Source organism: Thermobia domestica, chromosome 18 (genome assembly GCF_964235325.1).
Source record: "Thermobia domestica chromosome 18, izTheDome1.hap1.1, whole genome shotgun sequence".
Lineage (NCBI taxonomy): Eukaryota > Metazoa > Arthropoda > Insecta > Zygentoma > Lepismatidae > Thermobia > Thermobia domestica.
In genome coordinates this window covers 46,111,345-46,138,475 of record NC_137471.1, presented here as the reverse complement: position 1 = coordinate 46,138,475, position 27,131 = coordinate 46,111,345, and the positions used below count along the sequence as shown (strand labels likewise).

At 37.7% G+C, this 27,131-nt stretch overlaps 2 protein-coding genes across 2 annotated transcripts in view; one reads left to right on the top strand and one right to left on the bottom strand.

The window, feature by feature from the left end:
• Positions 1-1,138: 1,138 nt before the first annotated feature.
• The window catches only part of LOC145674792 (uncharacterized), an 80,245-nt gene continuing 54,252 nt past the window's right edge, over positions 1,139-27,131 (bottom strand). The window contains exon 2 of the mRNA XM_081745009.1: positions 1,139-1,340. Within this exon, the coding sequence (XP_081601135.1) occupies positions 1,225-1,340 (116 nt within the window). The 3' untranslated portion in view covers positions 1,139-1,224. The remainder of the gene's footprint in view (positions 1,341-27,131) is intronic.
• The window catches only part of LOC145675988 (tubulin polymerization-promoting protein homolog), a 38,457-nt gene continuing 24,249 nt past the window's right edge, over positions 12,924-27,131 (top strand). Inside the window, exons 1-2 of the mRNA XM_081746820.1 lie at positions 12,924-13,206; positions 16,442-16,614. Coding sequence (XP_081602946.1) covers positions 16,442-16,614 — 173 coding nt within the window. The 5' untranslated portion in view covers positions 12,924-13,206. The remainder of the gene's footprint in view (positions 13,207-16,441; positions 16,615-27,131) is intronic.

Below are 27,131 nucleotides of genomic sequence, written 5' to 3'. Positions count from 1 at the left end.
GGGGTTCTTCCGTTTCTTCCCAGTTTCTTCATTTTACTCATCTCTCATCATCACCGTCTCCTTCAGCCTAACCGGCATAACCATAGGACGTAAAACTTAAAGATTTCATTTCATTTTTTTCCGAATCTATGGTAGATGTGCTAAACATAGTATACAGCCTATGTGGCTGAGACCACTTTGCTGTGGAATCGACAATATGTCAGTCGCCTTCTATCATTTCTTATTTCTTGGAAGTGGTTGATGAATTTGATCTACACATTTTTTTTTGGAAGTATCGTAAATGTAGCGTTGGTCATGAGACAAGAAACGAGACGAGACGAGACTAAATTCGAGTCGAGACGAGAAACTTCTCATGTTTCGTAGGTAACACTAGTTCATTGAAATCTTAAATTTCAAATTGTTTCATTGTTATATGGTTCGCATATAAAAGTTATAAACTGACAAAGTAATTGCACAATACAATGAAGTATCAACGATTATAGATACGCGAGTCATTACACAATAAACTCCAATACGAAATATACTTTAAGTGTTGTTATATCTATCATACCTTTCATGGATCTCTTGTGAAGCGGAAAGATTCTGGTAACTTGTACATGCAATTAAGGAAAAATCAGGGCATAAAGTTTGTACATCAATTTACAAAACGAGACGAGAAACAATTCTTCGAGGATCGAGACGAGATGAGACAATGTTTTTTCTAGACTTGTCTCGTCTCGTGGTTCAACACTACTACGTGTATATCATAATATTCTGAAAAGTCTGTTTTTAAAAAAAGCGTACAGGTATATGTATGAGATAATTTGAAACCACGAATACATAACATATTGCAATGTCCTCTCTTATAAACAAAACCATGTACTTCTCCAAGAGGATCATCAAGCAGCACATGAATGCGATATCCGAAGAAGTATGAAGAGGACACGGAGAGTCACGAAGAGGCCCCTACAACCCCTCCACAGACTCCGTCGCCAAATTCGGCTATAAAAGAGCTGATCAATTTCTGTGTTTGTCTCCAAGCTGCTCTGGGCATGAGAGACTCCTTAACCTCACCAATTCTCGCGCTGCACTGGGCAGGAGATATTAACCGATCTCTGCGCTGCTCTGGGCAAGAGGTTTCTTTTCGTCTTCGCGCTACACAGGCCATGAGACATCATCCTACCTCTGCGCTGCTACGGGTAAGAGGTTCCTTCCAATCTCCGCGCTGGACTGGGCAGGAGATATCTAATCCAACTCTACGCTGCTACGAGCAAAAGGTCTCTTTCCATCTCCGCGCGGCTCTGGGCAGCAGACTGCTAATCCTAAAGACATTCGTGCTGCTCTGGGCAGGAAGTCCAAATCTATAGAGAAAGGATTGCATTATTACTAAAAACATCTACTTATTTGTAATGCTGTGTATATACATAAACTTGCATAGAACTTTTATAATAAAAGGCAAGGAAAAACAAAACTCGTTTACCAATTCTATAGGGATCATTTCGGTTTCCTTCTTTTTGACCTCTTTAGAATTCTGCATATTCTTTCAGCATCAAGGCTATGTGAAACATGTATTATAGTTTAACATGGGACTCGAGAACACACAGTAATTCACACCTGGAATAGAATCAAGCACAAGTATTTTTAATGTCATTTGAAGTTTAATAACTTTCATATATTGTGAATTTCGGCAAAATATAATTTTTCGTAGAGACTAAAGAGGCTTTTACATCAATGGGTATACGGCTCCTAGACACCAAGTTAACGGCAAATATTTAAAACACTGTGTGTGTGTGTATATATAAGGGAGACATGGTAGTTCAGTGGTAGAATGCTCATCACTAATGCCAGGTATTCGTGTTTCGATCCAAGGCCATGTGAATTCGTTTAATAAAAACATCACGTCTGAAGGTTTTCTCGTTTCCTCCTTCCACATTCTTATCCCACCAATCCTTTCTTTACCATTCACTTTCGTAATTCCTCTGCCTAAAAGGGATAAACGTGAGACATAAAGCTGAAAGATTTTAGCTTGGAACATATACAAATACTTGGCTTCTAGTTTTGACTCTAGAAATTTGTTGATGTGAGCTTAAGCTTGCTGAAGTTTACGAACTCACATCACGCTGACCTTCAGAGTGGTTGTTCCCTCTCCTAGCGTTCGCCATATTGAATTTCTGTAAATGAATAATATATTAGAAATCTCTGAAGCAAGATCTGCGAAACACTTCAAATGAAACCCATAGTAGTAGTAGTTTCCATGTAGTGCTCTCAAACGGGTCGGGTCAACTCGGATCGGGTTGTCGGGTCGGGTCAATCGGGTCAGCTCGGGTCGGGTCAATCGGGTCAGCTCGGGTCGGGTCAGTCGGGTCAGTTCACTTTGGTCAACTAGGTCTAGGTTGAGCTTAAACTCGGCTGGAGTCGAAAGCTGCTGTTTTCCACTAGCTGCCTAATTAAAAATAGCAATTTTCAATTGATTTTATAGAAGCCATAAATCTATTTTGAACACTTGCAGCTAGTGTTTTTATGGTAAATGCTTATTTTTGTACTTGTGTGTACTTTAATTTTTAAATGGGGAAGATTGATTTTACCAATCGACTGTAATATTAATATTTACGCCAATATGGAGTCCGGATTTAGAACAAAACTAGAAATTGTTTAAGCAAGGCCAAAAGAAAGATTGGATATGGACACCAAGCCCAAGCAGGGCTGCGGTAGCTCAGTGGTAGAGAATTCATCTCTGGTGCATGGTGTCCATGGTTCGATCCCAGCTTATGCTAAGTGGGCTTTGTAGTGGAGAAACGCCGTGTAGTGGGTTTTCTCGGGGTTCTGTTTCCTCCCACTTTCTTCATTCCACCATTTTATTCATTTCTTATGGTCACCATATCCCTTAGCCTCGGTGCAGAATCGAGGGACCTTAAACTGAATATTTTATTAAGCCCAAGGACATCGATACAAGAATAAGATAAAGATTGGATATGCAAGACGAAGTGCATAGTAATCTTGCTCTTGGCCTTGTTTTGGTGATCACGAAGTAGCGATGAGCATATTTTCTTGCTTTCCGTATAGTCTGAAAGACCATAATCAAAATCACACTTGGTCTTCATTTGTACCGATGAGGTGAGCATTGTTGGCTCTTGTATAGCATGAAAGACCACCAAGACTACGAAATGCAGGACCAAGACTTGACTGTGTAAGACAAAGAATAAGACGCAGTATTGATGTCCAAGACCCAGGGAGCGAATTGTTTGAATTTCATTTGTTGGGCTGAAAGTGATGAGATAAAATTAGTATTTTATAATTAATTATCATACTGTATTTTTAAATTTTAAATTACAAAATTCATATTATGTGTCTTCTTACTTGCAACTATATATACTGTAAAATACGTTTTAATTACCGAGAAAGAAAAATCAAAGTGGCGCGGGTCCCGGAATCATAAGAACCTATTTTGGAATGAAAGTTGAAGGGTTGGAAAAAATCGCAGGTGTTCTCCCGTTTCCTCAACCCTTATCATTGTAGTTAAACGATTTTCTTCTGTCTCCACCAAGAGACTCTTGCTACTGCCTTCTGAGAAGACCCCCTGCCGTCCGAGCAGGTGAGAACACTGACCTTAAATAAAAATTTCGTCACAGAACTAAAGCAAGAAAACAATAAATTTCTCCCACGTCGGACACTGGTATCAGTTATAAAAAAAAAAAAACCAAAGCTCAAAAGTGCCAAATATTCATTAAGATGCATATACAAATCTCCCGCTTGATCTAGCTAGTGGTTAACGTGTAAGACTTCGGTACACGTGGTCCGGGTTTAATTCCCAATGGAAGTGCATTTTGGCGCTCACCCAGTGTGTTCACCATAGTCCTCTCAAACGGGTTGGGTCGGGTCAATCGGGTCAGCTCGGGTCGGATTGTCGGGTCAGGTCAATCGGATCGGATTACGGGTCGGGTCACTCGGGTCGGGTCGGGTCAGTCAATTCGGGTCGCGGGTCGGGTCGGGTCGGTCTTCAACCCGACCCGACCTGTTGAGAGCACTAATGCAATGGTTATTTCTTAACACCATAATCCACTTTTAATGTTATTGTTGGTACAGTTACACAAAGTTTATAACAATTCTGATGTTCCAGTGAAAATATTAATGAAAGTTACGTTGCAGTTGATTCAATAGTATTTGTGCCATTGACGGCCGGACACAGTAAAACATCAAGTGTACATGGTGACTTTACTACCAATTCTACGGCCGCTCTCCAGTAATATTTTGCATGCGTGTATGGATTGGTCTCGGTTGATGAGGACATAATAGGCACGTTAAAGGACAGCATCAGGTTTTCAAAAGACGACCCGCTCGGGAGAGTAATACCCCCGGAAGTACGTTTTTCCGCGCGCTACTCTAGCCAGCTGTTTTACGCGCTATCCTAGTCAGTTGTTTTAAGTTGGTCACAAAATTTATATCATGAAGTACAAGGGGAATGAAACGAGCCTTATATCATGGAGTACAAGGGCAACAAAACGAGCCCTGCGGGGCTTCTAACCCGTTCCTACTATTACTACTACTTATGTGCACAAAAGTAAGTAAATCACATTTTTGAGTATTATTTTAATTTAAAAAGTGTTATAAAAATGTAAAAAAAAACTTTCCTCGGGCCGGGTTTGAACTCACGCCAAAATAAATTTTCGTTAGTAGCATATAGCGTTAACCCACTTGGCCAGGAGGACTGACAACAACAATCGTCTGAATTCTGTTATTTTAATGCAACGTGGCAAGACATAGATAACGCCAACCAATCAGAACTGTGTTTTTCGTTCCTACTTCCGGGAGCATTACTCTCCTGAGCTAGTCCTTTCAAAAGGGACATTACCCACTGATTTTGAACTATATATGAAACTAAAAGAGAACTTTCTTTCTTTTTTTTCTTTTTTTAAGAAAAATAATGCTTTACTTCTTTTTCCGTGTAAGTAGTTTGCTTCAGTTACCTTTAAATCCTGACGCTTCGCCTTTTGTTGTCCAATTTTCCATTGGCATTGCTTTTCTACTGTGATCGTAGGAATAGGCTGAAACTTACCATGACATTTTGCACAAGAGTCTGTAGGTACTATATAGATACCGCTTTGTATTATCCATAACTATCAGTACAAAAATCGAAATTGCTGCGTAGGCATTCGGATCCCAAAAAAGAAAGAAAGAAAGAATAGTAAAAAAAAAAAAAAAAAAAAAAGAAGTTAACCAATTTTGATGACGGTAGCAGAATGTTGCCAGACAAAACCTGATAGAAGAAAAAGTGACATAGAAAAAGAAATGAACTGCTCAAATAGAGATAGATTCAATAATATAAAGACGAATCTTGTTAAGATCTATCTGATTGCTCGTCTTAACGTCCTTTGGGAAGAAAAATCTAGTTAAGGACAGATTGTAACAGTGATCCTATTTGCTATGATTCAATATTAAGGGAAAACGTAGTTGCTTTCCACGTTTAGTCTTTTTATAGTCTTCGAAATAACTTAGTTGATATATTTTATAGTAGTAGATCCAATGCAATGTTATTTATTATTCAAACAGATTGATGGACGCCATAGTAAGCCTATAGGAAAATTAGCCTCGATTATTGATAGAAAGCACGAAGTTGATGTGAAACTCGACACTACGTTGTACCAATGACCCGCCATTTTCTTAAACTCCCCGACAACTACTGACCTAGAGGTCTGCACGGGACTCGGGCCTACTAAGCATTATACCTCTTCGGGCCCGGGCCGAGCTCGGGCATAAAGTTTTAAAAACACAACCATATTTCTCGTTGCTTTTCGGGCCTAACTTTGTAAATATACTATGCAACTATATTCATTGCACCGTTCTTTCTGGAGAACTTTTAAAACACAACTGCAGAATTAAACCTCTAATTGCTGTAAATAAAAATATAATTTTGTATTAATTACTAAATTTCTGTAATTCGGGCTTATTTCGGGCTCATTTGATTATCACACGAGTTCGGGCCGGGCGAACTATTTCCGACTCTGGTCGGGCCTCACGTTACAAATTCACGGACCGGGCCAAGTCCAGGCTGAAAGTTCCGGTCCGTGCAGACCTCTATCTAGACCACACCATAGTGTATGTTGAGAATGACTCATACCCCGTTGCTCGACAACACGCTTTCGACCCAAAGTTATACTCTCCCAAATTAAGGAGTTCCTTGGTCCTGCAGAACGACAAACTCCCTGATTTGGGAGGAGCATAGCTTCGAGTAGGGAGAGTGTACACTCCTCACCACTGTGCACTCTCCTCATCTGAAGGTATGCTCCTTCCAACTCGGGGAGTTAGCCGTTGTGCTGCACCAAAGAACTCGCCAATTTCAGAGTAGCATGAAATGAAATGAAATCTTCGAGTTTTACGTCTCACGCTTATGCCGGCTAGGCTAAAGGAGAAATTAATCAAATGGTGGAATGAAGAAAGTGGGAGGAAACGGGAGAACCCGAGAAAACCCACGCACACGGTGTTTGTCCACCACAAAGTTCACTTGGCGGGAGCAGGGTTTGAACCCGGGACCCCATGCACCAGAGGTGAACGCTCTTCCACTGAGCCACCGCGGCCACAATTTCAGAGTAGCATAGTTTCGGGTAGAAGTGTGTTGTCAACCAGCGCTGTAGTGCCCTTCTCATTGTCGATGCATACCATGGTGTGATCGGGACTTATTGAGGAGTTTTAAAAAATTGTGGGTCGTCGGTACCAAAATAGCGTGAATTTCTCATCAGCTCCCCTGAACGCAAAACAATCGAACCCACGACGAACTTGCATACCAGAAATTCACCTACTGTGATTTTACACAGACTGAAAAATAAAAAATAAATATCAAAAAATCAAAAAGTAAAAAAAGAAATCGAACCCAAAAGGTGAATGAACTTAGAAAGCTCCTGCTGCTACCTTGATTAAAATCATAATTCGTCCTCAAAATGATGTGTCACTTCCCAGTATATTCCTGAAAAGGATACTTGCTCGGACCCCAAATCAGTTACCTGCACAAAAAGTACTGTCTTAACACTCTAGATAGCTTAGAATATACATTTGCCACGTATATAGGCGAACGGTAAGTACATATGAAGATATAGATTCTGGAACCAATGAAGTTTAGGGACAGCAAGAGAAGAATGTGCTTTCATATGTATATTTTAGCCTTAACCTTACAAGTACAACGAAGTATGGATGATGAGTTTTCGTTATAATTAAGTGTGTGCAAATACTAATTAAATGACACCTGTCAGTGATAATATGCTATACTACTGATTTTAAAAGGGTTGGGACATAGTAATTTTTAACAGATTTTGACTTTGGGGAAACTTATTGCACGAAAACTTATTCCGGAAACTTAACCCGGACATTTCTACGTGGAGAAAGACGTATAAATCACGTCATGTTCGGTGTATTTTACGGTGTTTTACACCAAAAAACCACGTCTTTTCGACGTCGGAGTGCTGCTTAGGTAGTTGAAGCAACTTTGAAATGACCCATTCAGTGACGACACCAGAGGGGACAAAGAGCGAGCCAGTGACTTCGTGTGCCTCCATACATGTTGTATTGTAATATAATATTATCCTTTTCAGTATAGAAAAAATGGCTCCTCCTTCAAAAATATATCTGACTCTCCGTTCTCCTCCCTTCGAATCAATTAAATCTGCCGTTGTCAATGGCAATGAAAGTAGAAACTAATTTTGGGTGCGTATATTATATTATATTAAGTTAATATAATGGAAATAAGCATATTGGTTTCGAGCTTGAAAGAGTTGTTTATTTATCTATAGGTCTCGACTTGACTTGAATTTCAGTTCAGCGTCTCTTTCACCAGTGAAGCTATATAAGACGTGGAGCGAAAGCTTACCGTAAGATTTAAACCAAATGAGCTCCCGCCGGGAATTGAAATGGTATTTTCCACACCAAAGGCGAGTACATTAAGTATGTAGCCACAAGGGAACTCTATTTAGGTCTCTTGGAGCTCTTCCGTGACTAAGCGGTTAGCGTACGCGCCTTTGGTGTGGGAGACCCGGGTTCGATCCCCGGCGGGAGCTCATGTGGTTCGGATTCCACGTTAAACAGTAGGTCCACGTCTCATATAGCCTCGCTGCTGAAAGGGACGCTAAACTAAAATCAACTCAACTCTATTTAGGTCTCAACTTCGGAGAAACTACTTTAGAAGATTTCATTAAATTTCATTGAAGGGATTTTCATTAACAACAAAGAAAATCAAGTAATCATAACATCTACGACCTGAGATTAGACTTCCAAATATGTCCACGCTTTAAGGTTGCATATCCAGAAAATTATACTTCAAGTGCTTTGGCAGTTTGACACTGCAAGCCAGCACACGACAGATAGCTTGTAATAAGAGAGAACACGACAGCAAGCATTCACTGTAAGCTTATGACATCTAGCGGGATTGTTGAGAATATATTCATGGTGAATAAGAAACTATTTCTATGTCATGAAATCGTGAATCTTTGTTTTCTTAGACCATGTCGTTCGATATTTTAAAAGTAATTCTATCATTTTCACTTAAACAAGCATCAACCGTGCAAAAACACGCACCAACCTGTGTGAGAAGATCACTACAATCCAAGTTCTGTATTCCAATTACATAATAATGAATATCTGCTGTCTACATAATTAAGTTCCTTAAACATTGCTCTACCATTGTAAATCAACATATTTAGTCCCGTTTGACACGGAAGTATTTATCGTACCAAATGTCCTACTATTGTTATCTTTCAGTGTGAGACAGCAAATGCAACAGCAATTGAAGACTTTAGGGCAAAAACCAGTTAAGTCCAAAAAGTGAAAGTGTAAAGGAGATAGCTTCACAAGGGTTTCTCCTCATCCGATTCTCTTCAAACTTGGCAAATATACACAGTACTAGACCGAAAATAAATCGACAAGTATTTTTTGTTTCTTTCGAAAAATAGGTTAAAGGGGGCAAAGGGTCACTTTTCAAAAAAGGGTCCCCTTGACTAAAAGGACCTCTTTAAGGAACTAAACTCTGCCGATGCAAAGATGGCTTCAAAGTAGGAAATACGGGTTTTGTCGTTTTTGCGAGAAAAGGGTTATAGGGGGCAATAGCCCCCTTCGAAATGACAAAGGACTGCACAATCCTTACGGAAATTGCATTTCGGTGGAATTGCTTGAAACCGTGATATGTTGTAGATATGGTGTCCTGAGAAAAAGTCTCAAGGGGCACAACCAGAAATCACTGACCGTTTGGTCACTACAGGGCCACGTTTTTGAAAACAGCAGAAGGTAACGTTATTCTGGATTTCGACAGAATTGCTTGAAACCATGATATGTTGTAGATATTATGATCCTGAGAAAAAGTCTCAATTTGCAAAACCATCCATTACTGACCGTTTGGCCACTACAGGATCACTTTTTTTTTTTTTTTTTTTTTTTTAAGAACTGAAGGTAACGGTATTCTGTATTTCACTGGAATTGCTTGAAACCGTGATATGTGCTAGATAGTGTGATCCTGAAAAAAGTCTCAAGAGGCAGAATCACCCATCGCTGATTGTTTGGCCACTATAGGGCCACTTTGTTTAAACGAATAGGAGGTAACGGTATTCTGGATTTCGGTGTAATTGCTTTAGACTGTGATATGTTGTACAGCGTGGTCCGGAAGTGGGCGTACCACTAATTGGTGTTTTATGACGGTTTTAGGTTTTACCCACATTTGTTTGGTAACATTGCTTGGCATGGAGCACCATAATGGAGCAAGCAGCGCACTTCGTGATTTACGTGCGCAATTACCTGAATCAGGCGCTTCCTGGCCGCTGGATTGGAAGAGGTTGTGCATCTTCACCAGTTCCCTTTACCTGGCCTCCAAGAAGTCTCGATCTAACGACAGCAGACAATGCTTTCTGGGCTTTCATAAAGCAAGAGGCAAGACACACTGAATATCACACAACGCAGGAATTGCGAGCACCTGTGGAACATGCCTTCACCCTCGTGACTCCGGAGTATGTCCGCAAAACATCTGCGAGAACTTGGCGCAGAATTCAGCTGTGTTACGACATGGATGGTGATCATACCATGTTTATGATTCTTAAGACTCTTAAGACTTCAAAGTAACTGCGTACAGACATTTTACCGTAACTATTGCAGATTTCAAATGATAAGCGGCATGGCCTTGAGTTGGCTTCACACGGCGTCCAATTGGCTTTGAGCGGTGTTGACAATTCGCGAGAAGCAGTCCTGCACGCTGACTTCTCGCGCTACTGCGAATCTTGACAATACCAGAGGCACTTATTAGAAATATTGTATTAGCACATCAACTGCTCACTTTACGAAGCAGAGAAAAGAATTACGAACACATACGTGAAAACTACATCTTTTTATGTCAACTGGTTGTTATGATACACGCTTTTAAAGTTTTCCATATAAAACAATTAGTAAAACGAGCGATGAGTCCCGCGTCTAATTTCCAGTGGATTTTTCTTCAATTTGGAAATAGAACTCAACTTTTATTACAGAATAATCATGGGTGTAACCAGCAGGTTGTTCTAGGGGAACATTACTTTCAGGGAGAGGAAAGCTTTTCACATATTTAAAAGAGAACAAATGATTTCTTTCAGAATATGAAAGCATTTTAACTCAGCACACATACTATACACATGTTATATTTTCACGATGCTACCTTATCAAAAGACGGATCTTGACAGTACTGAGTTGAAAACCGGATTGTAGATGAATCAATAACCTATTCATAAGAAAACAAATGCTGTTTATAGCAGTCTGTTTATCTGACTTTGTATTTATATGGGTGAAAACAGTAAAGGAAAAAAAACTCGAAAAAATATCAACTCAGATATTATTATGCAATAAACTAATAGAGAGTTCATACGGTGTGCTCCCAGTTAGGAAATGAGAATATAAAGCATTTTTTAAAACAGCTTAAGGTAAGGATACTCTGCAATTTTGATGGAATTGTATGAAAGCCTGAAAAGTCCTATCACACAACCCGGAAAAGGGATGGGGAGAGTAGCGGCCAACATCATTTGAACATAGACAACATTCAGATGTTAATTCAACATATCTTAGTTTTACTCAATCTTACCGAAATCCTGAACATCGTTATACTCGGCTGTTTTCAAGAAAGTAGCCCTGAAGTGACCAAACGATTAGTGATTTGTGGTTGTGACCATTGAGACTTTATCTCAGGATAACAATATCTACAGCATACGTATTACGGTTTCTGTCATTTTGACCGAAATCCAGAACATCACTATCTTCAGTTGCTTTTAAAAAAGTGGCCTCGTAGTGGCCAAAGAGTGAGTGGTAGTTTGCTCATTAAGACTTTTTCTCAGGGTCACAATAACTACAACTTATCATGGTTTCAAGCAATTCCACCGAAATCGAGAATAATCTTAGCTTCTGCTGTTTTCAAAAATGTGACCCTGTAGTAGACAAACGGTCAGTAATTGGCAGTTGTGCTTATTGAGACTTTTTCTCAGGAACACAACATCTACAACATATCACAGTTTCAGTTATTTTCATCAAAATTCAGAACATCACTATCTTCGGCTGCTTTCAAAAAAGTGGCCCTGTAGTGACCAAACGATCAGTGAATGGCGGTTATGCCTATTAAGACGTTTTATCAGAAACACAATGTCTGTAACACATCACGGTTTTATTCATTTTTACCAAAATCCAGAATGTTGTCATCTTCGGCTGTTTTTTTAAAAAATGGCCCTGTAGTGGCCAAACGGTTAGTGATTTGTGGTTGTGCCCCTTGAGATGTTTTCTCAGGGACACCATATCTACAACATATCATGGTTTCAAGCAATTCCACCGAAATGCAATTTCCGTAAGGATTGTGCAGTCCTTTGTCATTTCGAAGGGGGCCATTGTTCCCTATAACCCTTTCCTCGCAAAAACGACAAAACCCGTATTTCCTACTTTGAAGTCATCTTTGCATCGGCAGAGTTTAGTTTCTTTAATGTGGCCCTTTTAGTCAAAGGGACCCTTTGCCCCCTTAACCTATTTTTCGAAAGAAACAAAAAATACTTGTCGATTTATTTTCGGTCTAGCATATATTTGCCAAGTTTGAAGAGAATCGGATGAGGAGAAACCGTTGTGAAGCTATTTGCTTTACACTTTCACTTTTTGGATTTAACTGGTTTTTGCCCCAAAGTCTTCGATTTCAATGTCGTATCCTATTACTACGGTTGCCAGATTTTTAAATGCGAAAATGCGGTCACTTCCGATTTTCCTGAAAATTAGTGAAACCATTTCATTAAAGAAAAACTACCTAGTACAGTCTGCCGAATTTGTCTCAGTTATCCCAAGGAGCATCTAAAACGGTATAAATTCAGGCTCTCAACATTAAAACCTTTCACTTTCACAGAGAGTCGGATCTTGGAACTCAATGTTCAGGTGTCCGAAAGGAGGCCGAAATGAAATGAAATGAACATAGTCTCGGAGTTTAGACATCATGGTACCCAAATATAGGAACGGGTTATGTTTAGCAGAAGGGGTCCAGAAGCACGTAAAAAATACAAAATTTACGGGAGAAATGGATGATGCAAGAACTTAGACCTAATATAATGTAACCTAAACTAACCTAAGCTAACGCAAACTAAACTAATATAAGAAGAAATAAGCGAAATTCTATCATTTGTTGGAAAATAATGCTGGATCCCTACATTAACGAAATCTGACATAAACTAACTTAATCTAACTTAAACTAATCCAAACTTACCTAAATTAATCTAACCTAACCTAAACTAACGTAATGTTAATAAAAATTATTGAAATTGTAACATTTTTTTAGAAACAGTTGCTGGACCCCTTCTGCTAAACATTAGCCATAGGAACCATTAACATATGGATGATTTAGTTTGTTTCACAAATCCTCCCGATGAGGTACGCAAGACAATTTTACATTTGTACCTTATAGAAAAGCATGTTCGAGGTACCTATTACTATAATCATTAACGGTTTTGGAGGAAAGAAAAAAGAGAACATACTCTCTGACTTGGCAACATTAATCTTAGAGAAATGGGTTAATTTATGCAGCCTCGAACTAAATTTAACCGAAAAGTTGATTCAGTAATCATTTCCATCGAGAAAATGGATTTTCGGAAGATTTCAAACCAATCAATCACACCCAGGGACCGAAAAACTTATTAATATATACGTAAATACAAATAATATATGAGAGCTCTCTTGAGATTTTCTTTAGTAATTTAGGTCTGCATATAACCAAAAGTAAGTATATAAGTTATTTGTACAGGGTTTTAAACTTGTCATGTGCTTTTGTCATTTTAAGTATGTAGAAAGTACCTAAGTAAAAGGTATCGAATTTGGCATTCATTCCATTAACATCCGCCAGTTTTTCAACATGACAATAATAACTTGGATTGAGTATAGCCCGCTCCCCCCAGTGATTTTTAACGAATCATAGTGATTCTAACGATTCATATTAGGGTAACTCTTTACTTTGGGCAAGGCAGTGATATCCCGTCACTGTTAGTATTATTCACAGGTGTCATTGGTTCCTTTCTGTTGCTAGGGATTATTCATAGACTATGTACGACCTTAAAAAGGCAGTAATAAGGGGACTTTAATTTACTACAATATTGCCCTTGTACTTAATGCAATCAGTTCCTGTCACTGCCTTGCCTAAACTAAAGATTTGCCCATATTAGTTCATAATGAATCGGAATCGCATGTTATAAAGATTTAAGATGTAAATCTTGTGGTAAGGAGGTTTTAGTATTAGTAGTAGTATTACTAGTAGTAGCAATAGTATAGTAGTAGTAGTAGTAGTAGTGGTAGTTAGTAGCAATACTGGTAGTAGTAGTAGTGGTGGTAGTTAGTAGCAATACTAGTAGTAGGAGTAGTAGTAGTAGTAGTAGGAACGGGTTAGAAGCCCCGCAGGGGTTGGTTGGGTTCTGTTCTCGATATAAGTAGTAGTAATAGTAGTAGTAGTAGTAATAGTAGTAGTGGTAGTGGTAGTAGTAGTAGTAGTAGTAGTAGTAGTAGCAGTAGTAGTAGTGACTCTTCCAGTTCCGGTGACAAAGAACTGGGGGAAGCGGGCTATACACAAGCCAATAACTTATGAATAGGTTAGGTTAGGTGTGAGTTTATTCACTTAATACATACAGGGAAGCCACAAAGTCCCGTTCCCCTGAAAATAAGTAACAAACCACTAAATGTACGTGTAACTTTAATGAAAGCTTGTTTCACAGCTTCTGTCAGTTCGGCAGTGGTATTGTAACGGTTTTATGCATGATGCCTTTATCACAGGTGGTAAGGTTTGGGCTTTGTGGTGGATAGGTAAATGATGCGGGCAGATCCGGACTACCACAACCAATCCAACGCCCAGGGAAGACTTTCGTAAGATATTTGCGTACGACAAGAGCAGAATGGGCAGATGCCCCATCATGCTGAAACCAACATGTCTTTTTGATTCCGTACTTCTCCAGGAAAGAAACAGACCAGTTCTGCAACATGTCCTGGTATTGCTGGTGATTCACAACACTGTCGAATAAGAACGCCCCAAACACGCGTCTGCCACTTCTTCTGTGACGAATAGTTTCTGTTCCCATTGTAAATGTTTGTTTCGAGAGAGGATCTCGTTTAAACCTTGTCCATAAGTCTAAACGCACTTCTGTCAGTGTCTTAACCTTGCAATAACAAGTTCTTTGTAACTGGAAGTATCAGCTATCGTTCACACAATCTGAAACATTGGAAAACCTTACATTAGCATTTATAAAGGGGAACTGGAAAACTTACATTAGCACTTATCAAGTGGTAACGGGAAATCTTACCCGTTATCAAGGGATAACAGGAGTTTGTGGGCACCCTGTAGATTTATTGCAGCGAGGCTTATTGGAACGTCTAAGTGACAGAGTGTCGAAAGTGTGGGAACATGAACTTCAGAGGCCAACAGCTTAAAAACAATACATCGTAGAGAGTGCGGTTAAAAACATCACTTAGAAAGTCATACCTACTCTATTGAAAAATGCATGTTTGAAAACGCAGCTATGTATGCGCACGGCATTCCCCAAAGTAACGGAGGAATTCCCGGACATGCTATTAAGGAAAGAAGTGTCACACGTTGTTACTCCCATGCGCACACTTAGCTGAATTTTCAAACATGCATTTTTCAATACAGTAGATATGACTTTCTAAGTGACGTTTTTAACCGCACTCTCTACGATGCATTGTTTTTAAGCTGTTGGTTTCTGAAGTTCATGTTCCCACGCTTTCGACACTCTGTCACTCCTAAACGGGACGTAATTTCCCTCATGTTCACTAGGACATTTTTTTTTTGCTTCTTTTTAGATGTACTATCACCCGTCCAAGTTTGTCCACGTAGTTACCGTTCACCCTGTATATATATATATATATATATATATATATATATATATATATATATATATATATATATATATATATATATATATATATATGCATATATATGCATATACAGGGTGTTAATGAAGTAAACCGACAAACTGTAAGGGGTGATTCCTAACATAAAAATAGGAGAAAAATTCATATGGACCTGTGGGGAAAAGCGCATAGTTTCAGAGCTAGGGTTGTCCAAAATCGCCAAAAAATTCAAGAGGCAGTACTTCAAATTCGAGAAGGTGTGGATGATGATCCTTACCAGTGTAAAGAAAGTCATGCATACGCAGTCCAAAAATGCACATTTCATTAATGTTCAATGGGTGTACAGAGTATTCTCTGCAGGGCGAAATTCCCAGACATGCCATCAACCGAATTTTGAGCTATGGTCTGACTATGATTGGTCCAAAGTAGGCAAACGTTAAGTCTTGATAGCAGTGAACATGGAGTCCATGAAACTGCCGGTTCCTAACACTTCCGACTTGCCTCCGAAGCATTGGACGTCCATAGTTATCAAGGTTTACCTCCTGCCTACTTTGGACCCACCTTGAAATCAAGATATATATATTGAAGGCTGTATCTAAGAATTACACCCTGTAGGGAATACGCTGTACACCTATTGAAGATTGATGAAATATGCACTTTTGGATTGTGTATGCATGGTTTCCTTTACGCTGATAAGGACCACCATCCACAGTTTCTTGGATTCTAAATATGCCCTGTTGAAATTTAACTTTTTCGCTATTTTGGACAGCCCTAGCTCTGAAACTACGCACTTTTCGGCATAGCTCCATATGAACTTTTTCTCTTATTTTGATGTGAGGAATTCTGATTGATCTCCATAAAGGAAAAACTGTTAAAAATAGCAAGAAATTATTGTTGATATGGATTTAGCGTTCATGAATATGTTTATTCCTTCCTTATCCCTCTATATCAGCCGGACGGTATAAATGTACTATTTCTGGTTTCAGTATTAAATTCACTTCACATAGTGTGAATGTTAACCGTAGTTTCAAAATATGAAATGAAACACGCTTGTTTTGATCCTATACTCAATAATAAATTTCTCTTCTCATTTTCTCTGTAGATGGGAGACTTACAAGCACAGTTCACAGCTTTTGCCAAATGGGGTAATACTAACGCCGATGGATCGACTATAACTTTGACCCAAAGCGATAAGTGGATGAAACAGGCAAAAGTAATTGACAACAAAAAAATATCAACAAATGATACAGCCATCATTTGGGCCAAAATGGGGAAGTACGCAATTATTTAGTAGCATTCGTACAGTAGTTATGCTAAGGGACAGCGTTTATAGATTTGAAGGTGTCACTCCCAACTTCCCTTTAAACGACGATTAACAAATTAAGAGAGCTGCTGTTTTGTCAAAGCTTTGTAACCTGTCACGTCAGTTTATACACGAAAGAAGCACCTGCCCATTTCCTCGCACTGTAGCGTGTCTCTGCTTAGCCACTACACACCTTTACCACATGGCAACGTTGCGGGTTGCGTCACAGCTTCCCTTTTATTCGCCTAGCTCACACGTCATAGATTGTGTCCCACTCTTTAGTTTAGAGCTCAAGTTAAAAAATGTAAACAAATATGCTTTAATTTAGTGCGTTGAAAGTACTCTCATCATGAATATACTAGTAGTGTTATCGAATGTTGATACTACTAACGTTAGTGAAGGAATACTGCATTTACTCAAATATAAAGACCCCTAAAAATTTGTTAACCCGCGTATACGAACACCCATAGTAAGATCACAATGGAAAATTCACGCAACGATCAAACCAACGGCTCAGTCATTGGCTGCGAAAACACTGGCTTCTTAGAAGTAGGTTAGGTTAGGTTAGGAAATAGAGTTAGGTAGTGCGTTTATTCGTTTTGAAAAATACTCTAGTTGTACTTACGTACAGTGTTATATTCCGAAAATTTAAACAACCGACAATTGAAAGTTGTATTATGAAAATCTTCAAATCAAGGTTATCGTTTTCATGCTCCTTCCTTTTTTGACGAAAATCAAACAATGCCAATGTCCGTGAACTCGATACCACTTACATTGCCACTAATTTTAAAACATATGCCAAAAAAAAAAAATAGTGCCCAATTAGTTTTGACGATCTAAATTTTGGGGGGCTTAAACCCGGAAGCCCCCTTAAATATGCTATTGTTGTAACGTTTCATAGATATTTTAAGACTCACTGACTTTCTGGTGCTGATCACTACCTTATGTTTTACTCTCCTGTATATATGCTACAGGGTGTCTATCAGTTACGAAAGTCGCGAAAAAGTCACGAAATCAAAAAACGGTCATGAAAGTCAAGAAATTTAGCTTTTGGGTCACTTTTTTTTAACTTTACAAATATAAGTACAAAATGGAATATTTTGTTCTATAAAACTTCAAAATTCACCACCAAAAATGTCTGTGGTCGGCTTTAGACGATACCAAATCGCATGCATTCACGCATATATCACATGCATGAAAATTCGGCCTAATTCGCACCCAAATTCGCTCTTGAGAATGTTATGAAATTTTATGGTTTGGTAAAAAAAACAAAAAAAAACGAAAAAGTCATGAAATTTCATTTTGGAATTTTAGTAGACACCCTGTATCTATCTCTTACTAGTCTCCATGTCCATATGTAAGAGACCGGGCCGGGCCCCCATAAATATTTGCTGCCCCCCTAAAATTTTCACGGTATGCTTGCAAATGAAGTATACTATCATGATGAACTATACTATGGTTGGATCGGGCTCCCCACCTAACCTCTACCAGGCTCCCCTCCATTTTGGACTGGCTACCGGTCTGCTAGTTATCAAAATAAATCTTATGAAACTATACTTAGTACTGAGAAACCTCATAAGTCTATTAAGGCATAATAAGAATATTATTTCAGAGACAAACGCAGTATTCGTGTTAATAATATTATCTCTCTTGTCAATCTACACAAAATACATGTTGTGGTTACCGTGAGCTTCATTTGTACAGTCTGCGGCATATAAATTGTTACAAAAATTCTAAGTCCAAATTAATAACACTCTTGCCCCGTTTTCTTATGCATCCAGAAATACATGTCTCAATCGATTAGTTGCTTCTAGAATTCAATACAACTCCTCCCCCTCCTACACCTCTCCTTGTCTAAAGCAGGGAGTGTGACGTAGTACATTCTTTTCGTTCAGCTGAAAAAGAAACAGGAATCAAGTTTACAACGTTATAACTTTAAAACAGTCTTTTCCATTCATTTGTTCTGAAATATTTTTAAGAGCCTAAATTTAAAAAAAGGTCACACAATGTTCCCAGAGCTTCATAAAAACGTTTAGTTTTATTCTTTCCCTTCTTTAAAGACTGCAAGCTAGTAAGATGCTCTCTAAGAAATCTGTGGAAATTGCCAATAACGGCAGTAGGTTTTGTGCTTCCTAAAGTCTGTAATGCACGCATAGAGCTCTAAAATATCTACTGACAGAAATTAGTGTTATTCAATGATTCATTTCACTTCTTTTCAGTAATTCCAAGCAAATGTTCCAGGGGGGTCATTTGGGCAGGAAAGAAGGGCGTAATTCCCCGTCCCTTGAGCTTCATAAATACGTATTGTTTGATCAAATGTATAGTAATACACTAATAAAAAAGTGAAAATCTTATGTCGGCGGAGAATCTCCCCCCCCCCCCGAATAAAATCTAAAAGACATTGCTTTTAGCAAAAAACCTATAGAGTTACAATAGCACATTGCTAGAGAGCTTACATTTGGTTTCAAGAGTCGAAGGTTTGATCTCAAGCCATATGAGTTCCTGGGCGACATTGAGAGAGAGGGGGAGAGAGAGAGAGATTCAAGTATGGAGACAGAGAGGGATGATTTACATACACAGATTTAGAATTGGTGGAAAATGATCGGACAGCATTCGTATTATGACGAAAATTGTGATTTTGTTAAACAGAAGAAGGGAAGGTTTCGAACTGCAGGGATTACATTAGGCAGTTGTCGAATTAAGGTGGAGAACTCTTTTTAGAGCATCAGATGATTACGAAGGCAGAGAAAAATCTTGAGAACTGATGAGTTAAGAATTTGAAAATTCTGAAACTTCCGAAACGGGTTTCGAACCACGAACCTTGTAGTTATTGAACCATGACTTTATTCATTCTGATACGGAGAACTCTACGTACTCGTTTACATACGTTTCCGTTAGATACGTTGAAAGCTAACTTAATGGGATATTCCAAATGCTGACTCGGTGGATGCGCCGTTCAGATAGGACGTAAACCTCTTGTAACTTAGTTACAATGTATTGTGGTGGATATAAATCATTGATCAGGTAATGGCGACTGCTTTGAAACAAATGCAGAGTATGAGAATTAAATCAGTCATATCTGTGGTTTCGTGTGGAGAAGAAACAAACTTGTGAACCAAAGATTTAAGAACAACTCAAGTTATTAATATAAACTTTGCCGAAGATTATTCGCTTATATCATCATAAAAGGAATACGAAAGACGTTCTGAAACAAAGAAATACAACTTTGCAAGCGGAGGCAAAGAAACCTAAAATAACGAGACTAAAGACGAATCATTTACCGCGTAGTGATTGTGGTTCAGTTGTCAAGGTCCTGCATCAGTAATCTGGAGGTTCGTGGTTCAATTCCATGTCGGGGATTTTTTTACTTCAGGATTTTTAATGGTGATTGATCGACGATGACACACGTTTTATTATATTTAGATATTTGAATACTCGGATGTTTCAATACTTGAACTAACAAATCTTCATAAATAATAGTAGTAATAATAATAAACTAATAATTATTCTTATTATCACGTAGAAGATTAAAAGCTAGGAGCTAATTATCGCTCAGTTCATACCATTACAAGCAGAAACGTGCCATTTGGCAAGAGTATTTTGATTTTGTTTAATGTTGCCCACGAGAAGAGGAATTTTTCATTTCGCTTCTAAAACAAACAAAAAATGAGAATTAACATTTTACATTCGAGACGGGATAAGGCTAACTCAAATTATCGTCTCACTTTGGAGATGAGAATCGAGACGAGACGAAAAGTATCGTAAACATTTTTCGTCTTGTCTCCATTCTCGAAATAGTGCATGACCATTCTTTAAGTAACAATTGCACTCTAGACTGAATCTTATAGGCGTTTTGTTACTTTGTATTTCAGAGCTCATTGAATTATGGTCTGTGTAGGTATTTTTGTAGCAAAGCTTTAATAATTACTTCTGCATATCCTAAAAATTAGTTTATTATATGTTTTACTGTTGAGTGATATTCAGTTATTTTTATTACAGTTATTTTCCTTAAAACATACAGTAGAATACTTTCTATATGAAACTTTATTGGAAAGTTTTTATTTAAAATGTGGGTAGTTGTAGAGGCGTATCTTGAAGGTACGGAACCCCCTCTCCGAAATCCCTACGTTTAAGTAAGTTTTGCCAAATTTTAGGGCAACTTAAAAATTTTAATACCATTATTTATTATTATTATTATTATTATTATTATTATTATTATTATTATTATTATTATTATTATTATTATTATTATTATTATTATTGCTGAAGTCTTGCTAATTTAATGGTTCACCCTCTTCCATCCAGTTCCGTCTAGTGGGCATTGTGCTGAACAAACACCCTGTGTGTGGGTTTTCTCCGGGTTCCACTTCCTCCAACTTTCTTTATTCCAATACTTCTTTCATTCTCATCATTGACGTCTTCTGTAGCTTAGCCGGCATAACCATTACTTAAAAACAAATTTTCTTATGGCTATTGTGAGTTCTGTATCCCTATTTTCTACATGAAATTTACCTCGAAACTTTCCGTTATAATATTTAGCTAGTTGTAGGAATGTATGCAGAGGATATGTCCTGATGGTCCTGACAATTCTCTCCAATTCCGGCTATTTTGTAACTTCTGCCTAACGCTACGGGCGATTTTACATATTTTAATACAATGTGTCCTAATACAGAATTTGTCTTCTATATTATTATTAGTAGTAGTAGTTGTCGTAGTAGTAGTATTAGTATTATTGTGAGAAAAATAGACATCTGTAAATAAGCTACTGTACGTTGGTTTACTGACCTTGAATTGAGACTTTAAAATTTCATCCGTTTCCCACTTAAAAGTATCGATAATTCAACAAGGAAATAATTAGACCATGATAATTTAATTGAAATTCTTCGTAATTTTATCCATGACAAACACTTTACCATTTTATATGGTAAAGGTCAGATCCATCGTTATTGTAAGAGCGGTGCTTGAGCGATTGACGGTAGGAATTCAAACTCCGATTAGTTAGAATTTCACAACCTGATTGTATTACAAGTGTAAACTCTTTAGTCGGTAAAGAGGCCGTGGGTCATGTCAGAGTTGATGGCGATGTGTTTTGGGTAGTCAGTGGTTCATGGTGGATGCTAGGTCGGAGTGGGTCATAGTGGTTGGTGGGTCACGGTGGGTGGTGGGTCAGCCTGGGTTACGGTGGGTGATCAGTCGTGGGTCACGGTGGGTGCTAGGTCAGTGAGTTGTGGGTCAAGGTTTCATTGATCCACGCCATCTCTGGGTTAACTGGTTTGGGTTCGGTTTATATTTGAAACAGAATGTGTCCTTTTATTTCAGAAAACGAACCATAATTTGGTTCAGTTTTGTTTGAAAATAGACACTATATTGACAATTTTCAGAATATCCGTATATATTTTTTAAATGTTCCAAACGAAATGTAATGGTTTCGTTTTAGGTTAAGGTATTATGAGTCTGCTGTTTCACTTTTGAATGGAATTACGATTCCCCGTGTTTTTTTTTTTACATATTTTTGTGAAAAAACGTTAATTAGCAATAGAAAATACAACTGTTTTTCGACTCGGATTGGTTTGGGTTAACAGCTTGGAAATGAAATCTTTACGTCAACGATTATGCCTGTTAAGTTGAGGAAGACTATGATTGAAGCAAGTGAATTATGATGGACGAAATGGTGGAATGAGAAAGTGGGAGTGTCCCGAGAAAATCCACGAACACGATGTTGTCCGTCTCAACTTATTTGCCTTGGGGACGAACCAGGCACACACCCATCAGATTGTTCAGTAGGCTGGGTCTCAGTTTCGATTCCCGGTGGGACAGCCTTTGAAATATTAAATGTCCTCCCTGTACCTGTGTTCGTGTCCCTGTCGTTCAAGATTACTGGAAATACCTGTAAAACGAGAATAACCAAATATAATAGAGATAAGTTACGGAGATACTTTCGGTCTTTTTTTTAAAAAATTAAACTTGAATTCTCTGGGCTATAGTATTTTTATCATGAAATCGGTGTTTCATTGTTAACAAAATATTGGAATCGTAAACGTTTGCAATTGGCTACATAGACGAGTGTTTCTTGACTGTTACTTAAAAGAGCAGTCTTAGGGTAGTGGCTTGAGCATTCGTTTCCTGAGTTAGGGGTCCGTGGTTCGCGACCCTCCGAGGATATTCAGAAAATTTTTATAACTTAGAATGTAGGTATATCTGAAGTATAATAACATAAAAAAAGTCAATTTCTCTCGTTCTTACAAGTTAGAGTTGAAAAGATTTCCTCCACAGGGGAACAACTAAAAACATGACGTCAGTCTACAATCTCGATTCCTACTGTCTGAAAACTTCGCGTGTTTCGCAAACAATTCATGAATACAAACGGGTCATCCTTCAGGCCTAGTATGAGTCATAAATTTGTCTGAAAAGTTTTTGTGGAATTCTTATTAAGTTCTTCCACTCTAAGTAGAAATAATAATAATATTTTCGTTCGCCATTTTCAACACGTTCCATATATTCGTTCAACAAAAATTGGTAAATAGGAACTACTCTTTTTTATATTTGTTTCTATATTTTGTTAAAATATCAATATAACGCATACATAATCCAATGTCTTTTACCCAAAGAAATGGTGTCACTATGTATCGTGATGAAGACAAATCCTCTTCATCATCATAGTTTCTCTTAAGGCATACGAAGGTTCGATTTTCATATTGTCCAGTAGCTGACACCTTCTTTTCCTATTTCTTTTCTTTCCAAAGTATCTCTTATAAGGCAATTCATCCTTATAGAGGATTCAAAACATTTCTTTTTATTTTTCTCGAGTATGCTAATTTGCATTGGAATAGGACGTAATATTGAGCTCTCAAATATACAGTGATAATAATAATAATAATAATAATAATAATAATAATAATAATAATAATAATAATAATAATATATAGAAGACAAATTCTATATAACGACACACTGTATTAAAATCTGTAAAATAGCCCGTAGCGTTAGGCAGAAGTTACAAAATAGCCGGAATTGGAGAGAAGTGTCAGGACCATCAGGACATACCCTCTGCATACGTCCCTACAACTAGCTAAATGTTATAACGGAAAGTTTCGAGGTAAATTTCATGTAGAAAGTAGGGATACAGACCTCACAAGAGCCGTAAGAAAATTTGTTTTTAAGTAATGGTTATGCCGGCTAAGCTACAGAAGACTTCGATGATGAGAATGAAAAAATATTGGAATAAAGAAAATGGGAGGAAGCGAAACCCAGAGAAAACCTTCACACAGGGTGTTTGTTCAGCACAATGCTCACTAGACGGAACTGGATGGAAGAGGGTGAACCATTAAATTATCAACACTTCAGTAATGATAATAATAATAATAATAATAATAATAATAATAATAATAATAATAATAATAATAATAATAAAACAATGATAATAATAATAAATAATGGTATTAAAAGTTTTAAAGTTGCCCTAAAATTTGGCAAAACTTACTTAAATGTAGGGATTTCGGAGAGGGGGTTCCGTACCTTCAAGACACGCTTCTGCAACTACCCACATTTTAAACAAAAGCTTTCCACTAAGTTTCATGTAGAAAGTATTCAAGTATTCTATGTATGTTTTAAGGAAAATAACTGTAATAAAAATAACTGAATATCACTCAACAGTAAAGCATATAATAAACTAATTTTTAGGATATGCAGAAGTAATTATTAAAGCTTTGCTACAAAAATACCTACACAGACCATAATTCAATGAGCTCTGAAATACAAAGTAACAAAAAGCCTATAAGATTCAGTCTAGAGAGCAATTGTTACTTAAAGAATAGACATACACTATTTCGAGAATTGAGACAAGATGAGAAATGTTTACGATACTTTCTGTCTCGTATCGATCCTCATCTCCAAAGTGAGACGATAATTTGAGTTAGCCTTATCCCGTCTCGAATGTAAAATGTTAATTCTCATTTTTTGTTTGTTTTAGAAGCGAGATGAAAAATTCCTCTTCTCGTGGGCAACATTAAACAAAATCAAAATACTCTTGCCAAATGGCACGTTTCTGCTTGTAATGGTATGAACTGAGCGATAATTAGCTCCTAGCTTTTAATCTTCTACGTGATAATAAGAATAATTATTAGTTTATTATTATTACTACTATTATTCATGAAGATTTGTTAGTTCAAATATTGAAACATCCGAGTATTCAAATATCTGAATATAATAAAACGTGTGTCATCGTCGATCAATCACCATCAAAAATCCTGAAGTAAAAAAAATCCCCGACGTGGATTCGAACCACGAAACTCCAGATTACTGATACAGGGCCTTGACAACTGAACCACAATCACTACGCGGTAAATGATTCGTCTTTAGTCTCGTTATTTTAGGTTTCTTTGCCTCCGCTTTGCAAAGTTGTATTTCTTCGTTTCAGAACGTCTTTCGTATTCCTTTTATGATGATATAAGTGAATAATCTTCGGCAAAGTTTATATTAATAACTTGAGTTGTTCTTAAATCTTTGGTTCACAAGTTTGTTTCTTCTCCACACGAAACCACAGATATGACTGATTTAATTCTCATACTCTGCATTTGTTTCAAAGCAGTCGCCATTACCTGATCAATGATTTATATCCGCCACAATACATTGTAACTGTTACAAGAGGTTTACGTCCTATCTGAACGGCGAATCAACCGAGTCAACTTTTGGAATATCCCAATTAAGTTAACTTTCAACGTATCTAACGGAAACGTATGTACCGAGTACATAGAGTTCTCCGTAGCAGAATGAATAAAGTCATGGTTCAATAACTACGAGGTTCGTGGTTCGAAACCCGTTTCGGAAGTTTCAGAATTTTCAAATTCTTAATTCATCAGTTCTCAAGATTTTCTCTGCCTTCGTAATCATCTGATGCTCTAAAAAGAGTTCTCCACCTTAATTTGACAACTGCCTAATGTAATCCTCGCAGTTCGAAACCTTCCCTTCTTCTGTTTCACAAAATCACAATTTTCGTCATAATACGAATGCTGTCCGATCATTTTCCACCAATTCTAAATCTGTGTATGTAAATCATCCCTCTCTGTCTCCATACTTGAATCTCTCTCTCTCTCTCTCCCTCTCTCTCAATGTCGCCCAGGAACTCATATGGCTTGAGATCAAACCTTCGACTCTTGAAACCAAATGTAAGCTCTCTAGCAATGTGCTATCGTAACTCTATAGGTTTTTTGCTAAAAGCAATGTCTTTTAGATTTTATTCGGGGGGGGGGAGATTCTCCGCCGACATAAGATTTTCACTTTTTTATTAGTGTATTACTATACATTTGATCAAACAATACGTATTTATGAAGCTCAAGGGAGGGGGAATTACGCCCTTCTTTCCTGCCCAAATGACTCCCCTGGTACATTTGCTTGGAATTACTGAAAAGAAATGAAATGAATCATTGAATAACACTAATTTCTGTCAGTAGATATTTTAGAGCTCTTTGCGTGCATTACAGACTTTAGGAAGCACAAAACCTACTGCCGTTATTGGCAATTTCCATAGATTTCTTAGAGAGCATCTTACTAGCTTGCAGTCTTTAAAGAAGGGAAAGAATGAAACTAAACGTCTTTATGAAGCTCTTGGAACATTGTGTCTTTTTAAATAAAAAAAATTGGCTCTTAAAAATATTTCAGAACAAATGAATGGAAAAGACTGTTTTAAAGTTATAACGTTGTAAACTTGATTCCTGTTTCTTTTTCAGCTGAATGGAAGGAGTGTACTACGTCACACTCCCTGCTTTAGACAAGGAGAGGTGTAGGAGGGGGAGGAGTTGTATTGAATACTAGAAGCAATTGATGGATTTAGACATGTATTACTGGATGCATAAAAAACGGGGCAAGAGTTTATAATTTGGACTTAGAATTTTTGTAACAATTTCTATGCCGCGAACTGTACCAGACGTTTATAATCTGATGTAATTCATTGTATTTCTTAAAGAAAGTGTGCGGGGACGATAAGTTCAAAGAATTTTCTGTTTTTGTACCATAGTCTGTGCATTATTAATGTATACCTTAAGTTTACATTTCATTTTTTGCTCATTATTTGGTTTTTAATTCTGTCGTCTGCAGATAAGCTTGTTCTTTATTTTGATACCGTTTGCTTAATTTTACTGTTAAAAATTTTGGTGCAGATTTATTGTACCGATCCATACATATGGCTTCAGCGTACCTACATAAAAAGAGTTATTGTGCAAGGAATGCTAACCAACTTGTGCTAGATGGCCACTATAAAGCTATTTAACCGATTCAGAGCAGGAGTGCAGCAGCGGGGCCCGAGCAGTAGCGAGAGGTTTCATCCGTGAGAAACAGGCGCGTCAGCGAAAGTGATTGTACACATAAACGAGGATAACTCAGAACACTGTATGTGGCATATGAACACTTATCTTACGTGTTGGATTCTGTATTTGTTCGTTACTAAGAATGTTATAGGTAATATCCCGATATGTTTTTATTGTATGCACATTTG